The 16,270-nt window shown below is 46.4% G+C and overlaps 1 protein-coding gene across 5 annotated transcripts in view; it reads right to left on the bottom strand.

Annotated features, from left to right (window-relative positions):
• Positions 1-16,270, bottom strand: part of ARNT2 (aryl hydrocarbon receptor nuclear translocator 2) — a 99,206-nt gene that overhangs the window by 29,420 nt on the left and 53,516 nt on the right. For all 5 annotated transcript variants that reach the window (XM_054168968.1, XM_054168969.1, XM_054168966.1 and 2 more), the window contains 3 exons: positions 10,037-10,139; positions 7,383-7,448; positions 6,979-7,064 (listed from right to left, as the gene is read on the bottom strand). In XM_054168968.1, coding sequence (XP_054024943.1) covers positions 6,979-7,064; positions 7,383-7,448; positions 10,037-10,139 — 255 coding nt within the window. The remainder of the gene's footprint in view (positions 1-6,978; positions 7,065-7,382; positions 7,449-10,036; positions 10,140-16,270) is intronic.

The following is a 16,270-nucleotide window of genomic DNA, read 5'->3' as shown; positions in this document are numbered from 1 at the left end:
TTATCAGGGAGTCTCAAGAACTTCCTCAAGGAGGAGCACTCTTGTCCCTTCTGCCAAGTGGGCACGTGAGGTGCAGCGTGAACTTCAGTGTGCTGGGTGCTTGGTGGATGGATGCTTGCTAATTCTGAGAACTAGGCCACCAGAGCAGAGCAGCTGTTATAAGGCAATAATTTCAGGCATTCTAGTTGGATAACCTTAACCAAGAGATTCCTTTGCAGGGGAGCTTTCCATTTCAGAAGGGCAGATTTAAAGCATTTCCCCCTGACTCCCTTGGCTTTCCCTATTGCTTCTTGAGTGGCACAGCACACTGCAAAGGGCAGCAAAGATCCTCAGCTGGGTGGCTGCCACTTCACAGCATCTTTTTTTTCAGCAGCCTCCAATAACACTTTTCCTTTTTAGGAACTTGGGCTATGCTTGCTACTGCCCAAATAAACTCAAAGCACCATAAACAAGCTCCAAAAATAAACCTAGCTAAGAAACACCATTTCTGATGTCACTCTTGGCAGGGGAGGCTGTTGTTCTAATTTTCACCTTTTTTTTTTTCCCTCTCCCTTGCAAGATGGATGACATTTGGTCTGTATAACACACTGGAAAATGTATTGGTTGGGTTATCCCCCAAGACATTCCATGAATAAAAAGCAGCCTGCCTGGAACTAATCAATACATGACACAGTGAATTGCTAACCCTCCCCCCTAAAAGTGCCTACAGTAAAAATATGCCAAGCTGATTGTCTGCTCCTCTGCAGTGTAGCTGCTGTTCCTGACAGCATTCCACAGTGGGAAATTGCTTGCTTCACTCTCCTGCTAAGAGTTACAGAGCTTCAGCTGTGGGTAAGCTTCTATCCGAGAGGCATTTGTACAGTGATCTGCCTTTGCTTTAGCACATTGCCTAGTGAACACACTCCAAAAGGGACAGGTAATTAAAGATGTGTGCTGCACTTAGTGCTGATCTGTCCAGCTCTTAATAGTGCTCCTTAACATCACCAAGAACCACCAGCACCTCCAAAAAACGTTGCAGAAAAAAATACCCAAACAAAACAAACTCGGTTCTGGTGTCCCCGGCATGAGGAGGACACAGAGCTGGTGGAGGGAGTCCAGGGGAGGCCACAAAGATGATCCAAGGGCTGGAGCACCTCTGCTGTGAGGACAGGCTGAGGGAGCTGGGGTTGGTCAGCCACAAGAAGATAAGATTCCAGTAGGCCCTTAGAGCTGCCTTCCAGTACTTGAAGGGATCCTACAGGAAGGCTGCAGAGGGACTTCTCCATGAGGGTGTCCAGAGACAGGACAAGGGGGAATGGTTTGAAGCTGAGGCAGAGCAGGGTTAGACTGGAGCTGAGGAAGAAGTTCTTCAGTAGGAGGGTGGTGAGACTCTGGAATAGGCTGCCCAGGGAGGTTGCAGCTGCCTCCTGCCTGGGGGTGTTGAAGGCCAGGTTGGATGAGGCCTTGAGCAGCTGAGTCTAGTTGAGAGGTGTCCCTGTCCATTACGGGGAGGTAGGAGCAGATGATCTCTGAGATGCTTTCCAACCTGAGCCATTCCAGGATTTTATGATTCTATGAAATTGATCTTTAGGAGGCATCAACAAAACACACATCAGCTCTCCACATTCTTTCTGTGTGACCCTGAGAAAAGCTTTGCTTCCCAACACCAAATACGTGCTCCTCTAGAAAAACAAATACTCTGCTCTGCTTGTTCAGGTCACTATCAACACTTTGCAAAGCTGAGCCTGCAACTGAGCACCACAAACAGAATGCTGTGCTCTTAGAGGTTGAATTTCATTTCCAAGTGTCCTTTATGCCAGCACACAGTTTCCCACAGGGCAATGGCATGTTCTGCTGTGGACATAAGGAACTTCTTAGTTTTTCCAGTGAGCTTCCCCTTGGCTCTAACAACAGAACAGCTTCATTTTCTGCCTTATTTCTCTATCCTGCTGCCCCATATTTTCTGCAAGACAACACAACAGTGTTAATGGATTTGTGGTTTGACTTCTCTGCACTCCAGAAATCATTTTTGTTCTGAGCCTTCAGAAGGATGCATTTGAGGTGTCCAGTGGTCCCCAGTAATCCCTTGGCGACGCCTGTCTCCATCAGAGCCACTCCTGACACCCCTGTGCACCAAACTGGGCTGTGCCCCTTTAGCTTCTCCCCCCCACCCCCCCACAACAATAGAAAAAGGCTTTCACAAGACAAAGCTGGGGATGTTTACAGCATACCAAGGGAAGAGCTCAGGAAAAACCCCAACAAAACCCAAAATGTAAGTGGGGTTGGTTAATTAATTATTTACTCTTTTTTAAAAGGCCTAAATAAATGACAGCACTGCAAAGAATATTCAGGCAACTGTTTTGTTTTGTATTGGCAGAAGGCAGAGCTCTGCACTAAGGTCCAGATCCTGGCCCAAAGCTTAGAGCAACCTAACAGCTTTGGCATGCTGTGGTTAAGATGTTACCGTAAGTCTGACTCGGAAGGCTGAAATGTTTCTGTTTTAAGATAACAAAGCTAAAGGGGGTTGGAGGGGGTGGGTGGGAGGGGGTGGGGGGAAGTGTTTGCAACATTATTTGAATTTCACCTTATTCTGGGACCTTTTACTTGGAAGTTTGCAAATTTAGGATCTGCCTAAGCCTCCTGCTCGCTGTGTGTCTTCTGCAGGTCCTGGCTTTGATTTACAGAAAGCTAGCAACCTCCTGACAAACTGTTATCTCCTCTCTTCACCAAACAGGCATGCCAAAAAAAAAAACCCCAAACCCCTAAAATATTAGGGAAATATCATATGGGCCACATTAGATTCATATTTTTCCAGGAATGAGATGTTCAGAGGGGGAAAAAAAACCACACAACCAAACCAAACCAAAACCAAAACCCAACCTCCCCCCCCCAAAACCAAACAGGAAGAAAAGCAAATGCTTGCTGATGTTGAAAAGTGAATGATGATGAGAAGTGATAGGATGAGAGGAAATGGCCTCAAGTTGCACCAGGGGAGGGTCAGGTTGGACATTAGGAAAAAATCCTTCACTGAAAGGGTTCTCAAAAGATTGGAGCAGGCTGCCCGGAGAGGTGCTTGAATCCCCGTGTCTGGGAGTGCTTCAAAGAGGCAGAGATGTGGTGCTGAGGGACATGGTTTAGCACCAGCCTTGGGAGAGTTAGAGAATGGTTGGACTGGATGAGCTTCAAGGGCTTCTCCAACCAAAACAATTCTGTGATGCTCTGATGGAGCTCTTTTGAACATGGACCACCATCTAGGCTGAGGATCATGAGCTGCTTCAGCAGCAAGTGGGGCAAAGGCTCGAACTGGTGCTCAGTCAGGTTCAAACAAGGGGTCTTTACCTCAAAGCAGCACTGCCCTGTGCTTACCCAGCCCAGCACACCCTCCACATAAGAATGAGCAGTGTCAGTCACTGGAGCACAGATCTGGAGTGCTGCATGCCTTTGCCCTGTGACTTCTGCACAAAGTTTACCCCAGTTACTTGAGCCCAGCATCTACCTTATGGAGGTATCACATGCTGGGTTTGGCACTTGAGCTTAGTTTCACCCTTGTCTTGCAGGCACAATGGACAAAAGTGAAAGGACCATTAACAACCCCAGCCTGAATGGATGCACTTCTCAGAGTGGCTCAGCCTTCTGTCTGTGTCCCCCTGATTCAGAGACAAACACACAGCCTTGAGGGAGCAGCTAAATAGCTCCTTCTTCCAGACAACACAGAGAGAGCTCAGGCTGCAGCTCCTCCGGACCTCCTTTGTTCAGAAATACAGCAGAGGCAGGTGCAGCCTGCAGGCCCTGCAGGCTCCAAGCTCAGCTCTGTGTGGAGGATGAGGTGTGATGCCTCCTGCACCTCCTCTCTCATTTCTCAGTCAAAAAGGGCAGTCTGCCAAGCAGAGAGCCGTCCTGCTCCAGTAAGGATAAGGAGAAAACAAAATCAGACTAGATGTGGCAAAGGGATTTCATACTGACCACGGACCTAAGCCACATCAGAATTTGCCTTCCACTCTGTGTCTGTGAAAGAAATCTCTAGTCCTTGAATTTGCCACCATACTGCTGCCAGCTGTCATCTGTTTTCACCTGCTCCAAGCATCTGAATCGCTGAAGAGATTCAGCCTAGGCTGCTCACAGCAGCAACCCTGTCAAACCTGATAGTCTATCACACTAATAATGCTCCCAGAGCAGCTCCTGACTTGCTATTTCTGTATCAAATCTGATTTATACTCAGTGTGAGACTAAAAAAAAACAACCAAAAAACCAACCCACACATTGGCCACAGACAATGCAACACAGCCCAGAAGGAGAAAACACCAGGTGCTGAACATATTAAGCACAGATGAAGTGCATTTGTAACTCCTAGGTATTTCATTTGTGGGAGGATGTTTCATGTGCTGTGTATCAGCTGTACAATGCACGTGCCACATGGCATGCTCTGAAAGGAGAGGATGAGGAGTTTAGGCTGGAAAGTCCTGTTGGCAGCTGAAAAATAAATCAAAATGATGCCTCCCATGGCTGAATTTTTCATCAGCTGCAATTTAGCACAAGCCCATTTATTCCCAAGAATCCAGAGATGATGCAAAGGCCTGGGGCTTGCTGCTCTAGCTGCTCTGAACAGAAGTAATTTTATTACAGGGTAGAAAAGCCTTAGCAAATTCAATTACTGCTGCACTTGCTTTGCAGGTTATGGGTGAATTACCATTGGAAAGGAGAACAAATGCAGTGATGTGGCCACTTAGTTACCCAAATACATTGGGAGCCAGCTCAGCTCATGGATATTCCCATTCAACTCCAGAAGGTAATGGATCCATGACAACCACCAACACAAAGTGGGGAAGACTAGGAGGGCAAATCAACGCTCATGAAGGAGGCCTCCAGTCAGGATGAGCTGCCTTGAAACAGGCACCAAGGCATGACTGTTGTGAGTAATAACTGGGTAAGAAAGTAGACCACTGAAATTCCACCTAAGGCTGTCAAAATGAGAAACACCTCTCAGGACTGTGCTGCACTTTGGAGGCACTAACCCTGAGCAGGAGCACTGAGGAGCACCATGTGATTCTGAGGAGAGCAGTAATAGAAATGGGATGCAATTCAACATTACTAAATGCATAAGCATGCACTTGGGGACTAGTAACAGTCATAAACTGCAGCAACAGAAATGAGATGAAACTTCACATTACTAATTGAAGGATCACACAATTTCGAGCTATTTTTTGCTATGAACTGGAAGATCTTGAGCTGGCAACTGAGAAAAAGGCAGCCTAGTGTGTCTCTCTCAGGTGCTTTAGGATGCCAGCAGGATGCAGTACACAAAAGAGAAGAATGCTGCATCATTTCCTGTCTTGACTGGCAACATATTTTCATTATACATCACTCCAGTCTCTTCTGGACCAAGAGGGTATAGTGCCAGTGACCCACATTTTGACAAGTTAAGGGAAAACACAAACAAGCACAGAGAAAAGGCACAGGGGTGAAGAAGAGAATGCACTGTGAGAATGGAGACAAGGCAGGAAAAGTCATATTTGATCTTCAGTGAAAGACAGTCCAGGAATACACTGGCAGAAATTCCCACAACCTAATGAGGACTGGAAGTTAGAAATGTGGTTAAAGGTGGGAGAGCTGAGAGGTTTGGGAAGAGCTGGAAATAAGGAAAACATCTCACTGACATAAAGTGGAACTTGGTGACAGAGTACTCAAAGACCCAGAAGATCCTGTTGGTCCCATGTTCCTGCACTGCAGTGCCTGCTTCCCTGCAGAAGCAGTGGCTGGAAGCCATTCACTGCTGACAGCACTGACATGAGTTCATGTGTTTGCAGCTGTGCACTGGCAATGCACACCTGGAGGGCTTAGACCTCTTCAAATATCCCAGAACTTGGAGCAAGCTTTTCATTCAAGCTAAGTAAGCAGCTGAAAGAAATCTCATTTCACCTACACCTTCTTAAAGGTACAACCTGTATGTGAAGGCTGAGTTCAATTATGTTTGGAGTTGCCCACAGAAAAGTTGATCTTTGTGAAAGAAAACAAGGGGAAAAACAACATCATTTTCATGAGCAATTCACACACACTGTGCTCTCCCTCTTTCCAGACAAAATGAAATGGCAACATTTGGAGTCCTGCAGCACACTCAAGTACATTAAACCCTGTGAGCAACAGGAGAGGAGCTCTTCCCCTTCTTCCCAAACAGCAGGGAAGCCAACGAGAAGCTCAGATCCGTGTGCTGCTGCCTGCACACCACTGCCCAGACTTGCTGCAAACCATCTCTCAGCATTCAGAATCCCTGGACAAATGTGATTTATGCTTGTGGGATGCAACCACAAAAGGGCAGGACAGCTCATGGTCTGATGCACGCCAGCAGGCGCTGTCACATTGCAAACAGCCTCTTCAGCTGCTGCGAGTGCCAAGGTCAACCAACCCAGTTCATGACGACGTCTGGATGAGCTCCACTGTCTGCTCTTGGAGTTTTTCAAAAGGTAAATAATCCCATGTGCAATACTGACTTACAGTAGGTAAATGTTTTGCTCTGTTGTTGGAAGGAGCGTGCCAAAACTTGCTTCCCAGAAAAACAGCCACAAAACAGGACCTCACCACCAACCCCTCCACCAACACCAGCACCGTGCAAGACCTCTGTATCAGAGCTGAGCTGACGCCTCCTGACATGGTACTACTCAAGTATAAAAGCTGGGGCTGGTGTTTGGTGCAAGTACAAATGCTTTGTGTTTACCTTCCTAAAACCAGGCCACTTTTATGTCAGTTTATCCAATTGAAACCTTTTGGTGCCAGGTGCTGCAATTCCAGATCACTGACACTTTCTACATCTCTCTGTGCCAACGCAGCTGAGAAGGGTTTCACGTGGAAAAAGAGGAGTGAGCTGATTTCTTGCTATGGAGAGCTTCTCAAGCTGAGACTGAACAGGTTATCCCCCTGAAAGCCAGCCTGCTTTTGTACCAGCAAAGAGATCCCAAGCCAGATTTTCAGCTGCCTTGCAGGCAGTTCCCTGAGACAGATACACACCTGCTGGTGGCCAAGCCTTGATGTAGCCAGTGCAGTGGACAACAGCATACTGGGCTTCACCTTCTTTCACAGGGCCCAGGCCATTCCTGAAGGGAGACACAGACAGGTCACATTGACTGACAGGCAGAACAGCTTTATGTTTTCAAATGCCTACTAATGATTTACTGATACTTGGAGGTCAGAATCACCAGATGTCAACTGAGAGCTCTGTACAACATCAGCCCCACTAAAAAAGCTGTTCAAGCCTTCCTTGTTTTCCATAACTCACTTCTTGGGAGTGCTCTTTTAGACTGTGTGCTAATGCAGATGCTTGTTCAGGTAGCACTCCTTGACTGAGCAGTAACACAGCAGAAAATAAGGATGTTTCTGGCAGCTCACTGTTGCAGTAAATTAACCAAGAGTACCTGTATCTTTTTCTCATGGTGGTTATCCTGTTCAGAGGTAAATGATCCAGAGGAGCATTTCCACATCTAAAAGTAAAACAATAGTTGAAATAATTAATACAAACACCCAAGATGAAAGGCAATTTATTAAGCAGGCAATGATGGACATTTATTTTTGACAGCAAATCACAGATTCCTGTTTTCTTAGACTTCCACCTTCCTCAGACTCAGCTTTTGGGTACCTTGCAAAGATTTTTGTTAGTTTACACAGAAAACCAGGAAAGACAAGAAGAAGATTCCCTCCTGCCCCCACAAGCCTAAAGACTATTTGAAATAGGCATTCCAAGGGTGGCTAAAGAACAGATACCCTTAAAAATGCTACAAAACAAGGGTGAAAACTAGAGAACAATGTAAGTCAGGCCCCCCAAATCCCCACAGAAAACAATCTCAGTGTTCCAGCAGCTTCCTTGGATAGAATACAATAGAATAGACCAGACCAGGTTGAAGAGACCTTCGAGATCATCGAGTCCAACCTATCACCCAACACCATCTAATCAACTAAACCATGGCACCAAGCACCCCATCCAGTCCCCTCCTAAACACCTCCAGGGATGGTGACTCCACCACCCCCCCGGGCAGCACATTCTGTGAAGATTTCTTCCCAACATCCAGCCTAAACCTCCCCTGGTGCAGCTTGAGACTGTGTCCTCTTGTTCTGGTGCTGGGTGCCTGAGAGAAGAGACCAACCCCCACCTGGTTACAACCTCCCTTCAGGTACTTGTAGAGAGGAGTAAGGTCTCCCCTGAGCCTCCTCTTCTCCAGGCTAAGCAACCCCAGCTCCCTCAGCCTCTCCTCATAGGGCTTGTGTTCCAAACCCCTCCTCAGCCTCATTGCCCTTCTCTGGACACCTTCCAGCAACTCAACCTCTTTCCTAAACTGAGGATCCTAGAGCTGGACACAGGACTCAAGGTGTGGCCTGACCAGTGCGGTGTACAGGGGGAGAATGACCTCCCTGCTCCTGCTGGCCACACTGCTCCTGATACAGGCCAGGATGCCACTGGCCCTCTTGGCCGCCTGGGCACACTGCCGGCCATGCACCACCGTTAGCAGGTATTAACCCCATGGCTGCCAAACAGACTGTTTACACTGCTGAGCGTCTGTTTCACACTTGGTGGTGTATATTTCGTTGTCTTTCTAACCACGCCTAACTCTGTATTTTTTACCATCCTTCTGAAGCTAAGCAAACAGTCTGAAGGGTAAACCCAGTTCATTTCTGATGGAAACAAAACACCAGAAGGAACAACAACAATGAAAGAAGTGATCACAAGGAAAGTTCACATTATTTGAGGCTCATTCTTCCCACAAGGTTTTTTTCCCTAATTATTATTCTCCCATTTTTTTTTTTTTTCCCAATCCCAGTGTCTGCCAAGGAGGAGGAATGAACAATTGAAGTAAGATTTAGAAACTACAAAAACAATGGGGCTATGGCATGCACACAATTACTTTCATGCACTGGAGTTCACAGAACCAGGGTGCTAGGAAATAACTGCAGTGGGAGATGTTGTCTGCAAAGCTGAGGAGCAACTGTAAACAGGACACTGGGCCTGGTTGTCTCTGCACAAGGAAGTCCTCCTCACATGACCAACTGTGTGCAGCTTGCAGGAGGTGAAAGCCATGCTCCAAGTGTCTGTATTTCGTTCCCCCAGTTAAGGAGGCTAAAGGAACATTAGCTTCGAAGCCTAACCCTGCAGGAAGATGACAGAAACCCCTTACAAAGGCACCCCAGAGCCACACACTCACGTTTCCTCCCAGGACTGGAAGGAAATCCACCCACATAACCCAAGTTCTGCTGAAATGTGCCATTTCCTCTGATGTGTCTTTCACTCCCTAACAAGTTTTGCATTATCTGCTTTCAACACTTCTGTTGGGTATAGGCTGCAGATGCAATGATGTACTTTCCCCAGTAACCACAGCGAGAAAACTGCAAGAGCAACAGGCATTTCAGCCTGTTAGCAGGACAAGAGAAGTGCCCACAAGCCCCAGGCAGAAGCACTGAGCAGGCAGAGCTCTTTAAAGCAGCCCAAGCAATGCAGAAGTTGGAAAATTGCAAAATAAAACCCCTCTAACAATTACTCATTTATCTAGCATCAAGCAGCTGACATCTGGTTAATTCATACCAGGCTTAGGTTAATTCCTACATAGCTGGCAGGTTTACAGCCGAATTCCTGTTTGTCTTCAAGATTCTTTTAGTATTATTGGTTTGCTGAAAAAATACACAAAGTTGGACTTTCATTACATTTGTGAAAGCTTTGTTCCCTAAGTACCAATCTGAGTAACTTGACTGAAGAGACAATGGGCTTTACATTCCAGGGGTGAAGCTGTCATGAAGTTCTCTGGGGAAAGAATTCTGCACCCCACACTGACAAAAACCAACTGCAGCACACAAATGAGGGGCTGCTTTGTCACTGAACACAGCAGAGGAGAGGCTGCAGTTTCCCTTCAGCTCCAAAAGCAAGTATTCTGGAAATGCTTCATGGGAGGGCATCATTACAGCTGCATTTTGTTTATTTGTTCACTGATTTTGTAAGCAAGGTCAAATTTGCACAACAAAACCGTCTGCAATCTCGTCTGAGAACGTACTGGAAGCACCACAGGAGTGCCAGGTGAATGCATACCTCATCCTGCAGATGAAAGAGCGCCTTGATCCCATGCACATCCTCATGGAGGACTGCTGCCCCTCTTTCTTTACTGTTCCAGTCTTCAAATCCAGGATTCGTCCTAGAAAAGCCAGGAAGAGCAACTGATGTTCAGTGCAGGCATTTAATTCACTTGCTGGACAATAAGTTCGTAGCTAAATGCCATTAGACCATTTAAGGGGGGAAATACAAACAAAACTCTCTTGATCCTGGTCCCACACCAGTTCTCTGCTGGCTTAACCAATGACTGCAGCAAAGCTGACTCTGAGTCACAGCACTGAGAGCTCTTTTCTCAGTTGGCCCAAGACCAGCTTCCAAGGCAGGGTCAAATGTCTGGAGGCAGAGAAGACAATGACAGCAAATGTAGCTTTTTGCCTGGACCTGCTCACTGCACTCTACCAGAACTGTGGATAAAGGAACATGAACCATCTCCTGACAGCTTCTCCCCTTCCCCTGTGCTCTCATCTCTATCCAGAACACTCTCACCAGAACACCACCTTGCATGTCCTGGGCTGCAGCAGTGATGAGGAATTGATAACACCAAGGTTTTCTCCTTGATTACGAGACATGGGCTGTGTCACTGCAGCACCTGTGCTGGAGCCCTTTCAGAGTTGATAAAAACTGGTATCTCAGCATATTTTTAAAGCTAATTTTCAGCCAGAGCAGTGAGATGATCTGACCCACCACAACAGGACTCTATACACAGCCCATGGCTGGACCCTGCTGATCAGCATAAGCTGACTGCAAACTTCAGAACATGACCCACTGACACAGCACTGGAAAGGGATGCCAGCAGCCAAGTCACCTCAAGAGAGGACAAGATGGAGAGAGTGCTAAGCTGATGCTCCTACAGTAACCTGGGGGGAAACTTCACTAAAAAAATCCCAGTAAGTAGCAGGGCAGTAACAGATTTTGTCTCTTCTGAGACAAAACAGAAGGCAGTGATGACCACAGGCTGGGATCAGTGATGGCAGGGCACAGGGTACTGTTTATCACCGAAGAACTAAAAGAGTAGACTTTTGCATTGGCTCAGCTCAGTTGCTAACAGATGACTATAAAACCTTGCACACCAGTAACACAGACTGGAAATGACTCACTGGCCCAGATCCATAATGCTTCAGGGCTGGATAGAGCCACAGCAGTGACAGTGGGCAAGAGAAATGCAGTGGAACAGCTGCCAGACAATTAAATGACAGCCACCAGTGCTGATGCCACATGGCCATGAGGAGCCTGCAGTTTGAGGCAGGTACAGGATCTTCCCATAACTAAAACCAGCCAAGCCTAAGCCTTTACCATGACACAAGCACCCAAGTGTACAGTGCTCTGACTCTGCTTCAACACATTTCCTCAAAAGTCTCTGTCCAAAAATTAAGTTCTGAAATAATGCTGCTGCCAAGCATTAATTATTTTAGCTTACCTCCATCCAGGAGTGGGAATAAAATCACTGAGGAGCAATTTAAAGAGTAGTATGTTACATAAGGAACTAGGTAGTGGCATTTTATCCTTAAGGTATACTCAAGAAAAGGACTTCTAGAGGAAAGCCATCCTTGCTGACAGGAGGTCAGCCTGTGTCACTTGATTTATCTCCAAGGTACACCTCAGAAGTCAGCAAGCCTGGGAGCAGTTCCTGAAGATGCTTCCATTCCCAGCACTGGGCTGTATGTTAGCCCAGGGGCATGACTCAGGTGTGAGGGGGGAAAATGACAGCACCAGATTTCCTAGCTCAGTTACCCTGACCCTGTGATGCAGGCAGGATCTGATGTTCAGAGACCTCCCTTCCCTGCACCAGGGAGCCTGTCTGTCCATCTGTCTCCTTTTCTGCACTGAAAGCCACAGTCCATTTGCCCATCCCTTCAATTAGCCAAGCAACTTAGAGACATAAAATACCATTAGGCTGGAAGCAAACTGACTCCTACACCGAGGCAATAGACAATGAAGCCAATACAGACAGAGTCTGTGTGCAGGACCCCACGGTGCAGAAGCCAAATCAAACCATTAAAAACATTTTTCCCTCTCTGGACACAACAACTTTGTCACACAAACAAAAGAAGACTTTCTGTGCACTTTTTCCCCATTCAGATGCAAATTCTTGAAGTGCCACTGATCATCAAAGCCCAGTGACAGTAAATGCAACTAAAAAAGAGCTAATAGCAATGTCTCAGTTTTTATCCTCAGCTATAAAAAACAAGAATACTTCACAAGTAGGTGGCAGCTGAGCCCAGAATCGCTGACACATGTTCCTTTGGCAAGCCCTGAGCTCCCAACAACAAAAGTCATTGATTTTAAATTTAGCTTTTTTATTTGGCTGTGTCACAGAAATATGTACCAGATAACAAACCCTGGTCTAAATATTGCCCTGCCTTACAAAATCACTGCAGGGGGGGAACGTGGAGGTCTGAGTCAGAGGAACTTTTGCTACACAGAGATTACAACAAAGCTCTCTCCGCAGCTTCTTCCAACAGCTTCCTTGAGCGTGCGTTAACCTTGGAGAGCTCTAGCAACGTCCTGCAGGCTTTGATAAAGAGCCAGCAGTTTGGGCCTCATTTTTGCAGAAGTTTATGGTCAAATTACATTACAAAGTGGGGAAAAAATCACAATTGAATAGACTAAGGACAAAGCTTTCAGTTGGTCTCAAAGCAGCCTCTCGGTGCCCTCCCCGGGATAAGAGGGATCTCCTGAGGCACAGCACAGCAGGGCTCCGATCTCGAAGCTTTCCAGTTCATAGTATTGGTGCTGCCAGGTGTGGAGAGTGTGTCTGGGAGGGGGAACTGGGAAACAGCCCACTTGGAGATCTGTATGCAACCAAAGTGGCCAAGCCAGCACAGGTAAGTACCAACTTTGAGCTTTGGAGGAGGCAATGGTCCCAAGGGTCTGCCCACAGGCTCACAGAGACACCAGTGCAGCTCCATTTGGAGAGCTCTCCTGCCTAAGGATTGCAGCCTGGACACAATGCCATCTCCTTTTAGTTTTGTGCTAACTTCCTGAAAGCAATAACAACATCATCTTAATTTCTAGACCTAGACTTACAGCATTATATTTTTACCAGGTAAATCTAAATGAGCACAGAGAGATGGAAAATGGTGAAGTCAGGACAAGCTGGAGCTGCACTTCAGAACCTGTTGTGACTTCTCATTGTGGGGACAAGCTGTCACAGCACAAATGTTACCTGGTCTCAAGACAAAACCCAGAGCTGTTTTTCCCCAGGCACCTTGCCACTCCACATCTGACTCTGAGAAGGGGATGGACCCAACCTGCTCCACTTCTGCCAACATGCAAATGCAAAATCATCTTCTCCTTGCTTTAGTATCACCTACAGCTGGCTGCAGCTCTCATGTGAGGGACCTTGGCAGGCCCCACATTGCAGTCAAGCAAAGTGGCAGAAACCGCAACTGTCATGCAGACAGCTCAGTTCAAGGAGCCGGGGCATGCTCTGATGCTAGCTCTGTCTCGGAACCAACATTCACATCTCCTTCTGTTCCTGCATGTTTTACACTTGGTGATCAGTGTGCGTTCAGAGTTCTCCAAAGGAAACACACACAGAGTATATTTGATGTAAAAGCTGGCAATTATGTTCCTGTATATCAGAAGTATTCCAGGATGACCTGACAGCTTCTGCTAACTGAAGAGTGCACATGTGCATTTTTTCATTCCTTCCTCTAAGTTTCCTCAGAAGAGCAGTTTTAACAACCACCAGCTGTACCCCTTGGGAGCTCCTCCACCAACTGGTTATTGCACAGTGTTCATTTTGCTGTTTAATTTCTCCCCTCCCTAGCTCCAGACCCAGCTCTCAGCCTAGCAAGAGCAGGATGCGTGCCTCCACCACAGCACTGCTGCCTGGCACTGCTGGTTTATGAGCATTTACAGCAGCTGCACTGCTCTGAAACCAGAGTTTACTCTGCTGCAAATGAGAAAGAAAAGAACCAAGCACAATGCTCATCAAACCCAGCACATGAACCTCTCCAGCTGGTCTGGGTATCATGGATCATTTGCTGAAATCTACCCACCACAGTCCCCACTCAGTACTGCTTAAACCTGGAAGAGCTGTCCCCTGAGCAGGTGGACCGCAGAGGTGAGCACAATGTGCAAGAGTTTCATTACTTGGGTAAAATGAGAGAAGCCATAAGAAGCTTTTCCCACTAAAAATATCAGCTAGTAAGCAATTCAAGCAGTGAGGACACATTCCAGAAACATTCCTTTCCTATTATGCTGCAGTGTTCTCAAAGATGCCCTAAAATCCTACTCAGAGTGACCAACGGGACAAACCACTGGCACCAACACGATCCTGTGTGTGCACATGGTGAACAGCCTATGCATGAACCTTCCCCTTCTGCATCTCCAGTTGCTACTGGGACTGTTCAAATGCCTTTTCTGTGCTTGCAGTGGCCAAGGACTGGCCTGGGCCTACTGAAGCTCATGGGGTTTCAAATCTGTGAGTTTGGCTCAAATCCATCTTTACACAATAGCAGCAGCCTGTTAGAAAATTTGCTCCTACATCTTCAAGCACTGCTTGCTGAGGTTTAGAGCCTGGTAGTCAAACACAGTCTGTTCTTTGTTACTTTTTGGGGCTTTTTTAATTAATTTATTTTTGGAGGGGTTGATTTGAACCTCCAGAAGTTCAACACCTAATTCCACCACAAATGTCTTCTCTGCTGGACTTCCAGTTCCTAGGCATCCTGCAACGTGGAATTAGAAAGAAGGGTTGCTACATGAGGGCATTCCTCTGCAAAAAAAGAAATAATGCAGTGCAGATTGAAACATCAGGCTGTAAAAACAATCACCTGGTATTTACAGCCAGTTTGCAGCATGGCAATATCCCTCTGCTGAACCAAAAGGCTATCTGTTTACAACCCCCCGAAGAAATCCGTTCTGGCCTCAAGCGCACAGAACCACTGCGGGCAAAGTCTGTGACACAATTTTCCATCTCCCTCTAACTTTATCAGTAGCTGGACTGCTGTCTGGCACAGAATCTTCAGCCTGATAAGGAAACATTCTGAATTAATATATGGAGTCTCACCTTGCCCTCAGTATCTTCAGCAACCCAGCAAGCTTCATGCTGGAAGCTGATAGCGTCTTGTCTTACAAAGAACAAGTTATGTATTTCATAATCCCTCTCAGCCACCGGATTGTCCACCTATTTCTTTCCAGGCAAAACAAACTAAACCACAAACTAAGTTTGGTTTGGACAAGACAACAAAAGGCAACTTTGTGCTCATCAAAAATACTCCACAGGCACCTCGGGGAAGACAAACAGGACACAGGCCTACGGCACCCAAAAATCCTTATGAAAACTAAGCCCAGCTTTATCTTACTGTTGAAATGGAAAAGGCAAGACAGGGATGCAGGAAAACAAGAGGAAATCATTAAAAATTAAACCAGAGGGATTGTCAAGGTACTGATGCTTACGGACACAGCCTCAAATGCAAGTTGACCCTCCAACTGGAGGGTCAGAGAACACACTGCTTCTGTGGTGATGTTCTCTGTTAGTACACAGCACGTTCAGAAGGCAGTGGCAGGCATCAGCTTAAAGATGAACGCTCTCAACTAGAACTATGAGCTGCCAGCTGATCACACAGAAGTGCAACACTGCAAATCAATTTCTTACCATCTGCAGGGGCAGCACAGAGAAGTCTTTATCACTCATGAGCCAGGCGTCAAAAGCCAGCCTGAGGACATGAGAGATGTGCATGAACACAGCAATGGCGGCTGGACACTGACTCCACAAGGGTTTGTCCAGGTATAAGCTACTGTTAGGAATAAACAATGAAGCTCCACGAAACAAAGTGGAGCTCTTAAGTTTTCATTCATCAGTTTGCACAAATGCAGCAGCTGCAGCTGAGCATCCAGCTTTACACCAACTGAGGTACTCAGCTGGTGCAGCTCCTACAGACAACAATGGATGCACTATGAATACAGAAACAAAATGTCTTCAGTAAGAAGATTAAGCAGCCCACATTTGATCAATTTGTATTACATTACTTGTGATAGGTGCATGCCAAAGTAATTATTCTGCATTAATTTAGCAATTAAAAGAAAAATAAAACCCCCTTTTAAGTCTGTATCCTTGTAATTGTAAGGGATACAATTGCATCTCATGTGTAATGCAGCTCAGCAAGAGCTTTAAGCTCTATTAAGTTTAATAAATACACATCCACCCCGTGGATCCCAATGTGAAAAATAAAAGACAGATGATCTAAGAACACATTAAGGAACAGA

This window comes from Dryobates pubescens, chromosome 17, assembly GCF_014839835.1.
Source record: "Dryobates pubescens isolate bDryPub1 chromosome 17, bDryPub1.pri, whole genome shotgun sequence".
Lineage (NCBI taxonomy): Eukaryota > Metazoa > Chordata > Aves > Piciformes > Picidae > Dryobates > Dryobates pubescens.
This window is presented reverse-complemented; position numbering and strand designations above follow the sequence as displayed.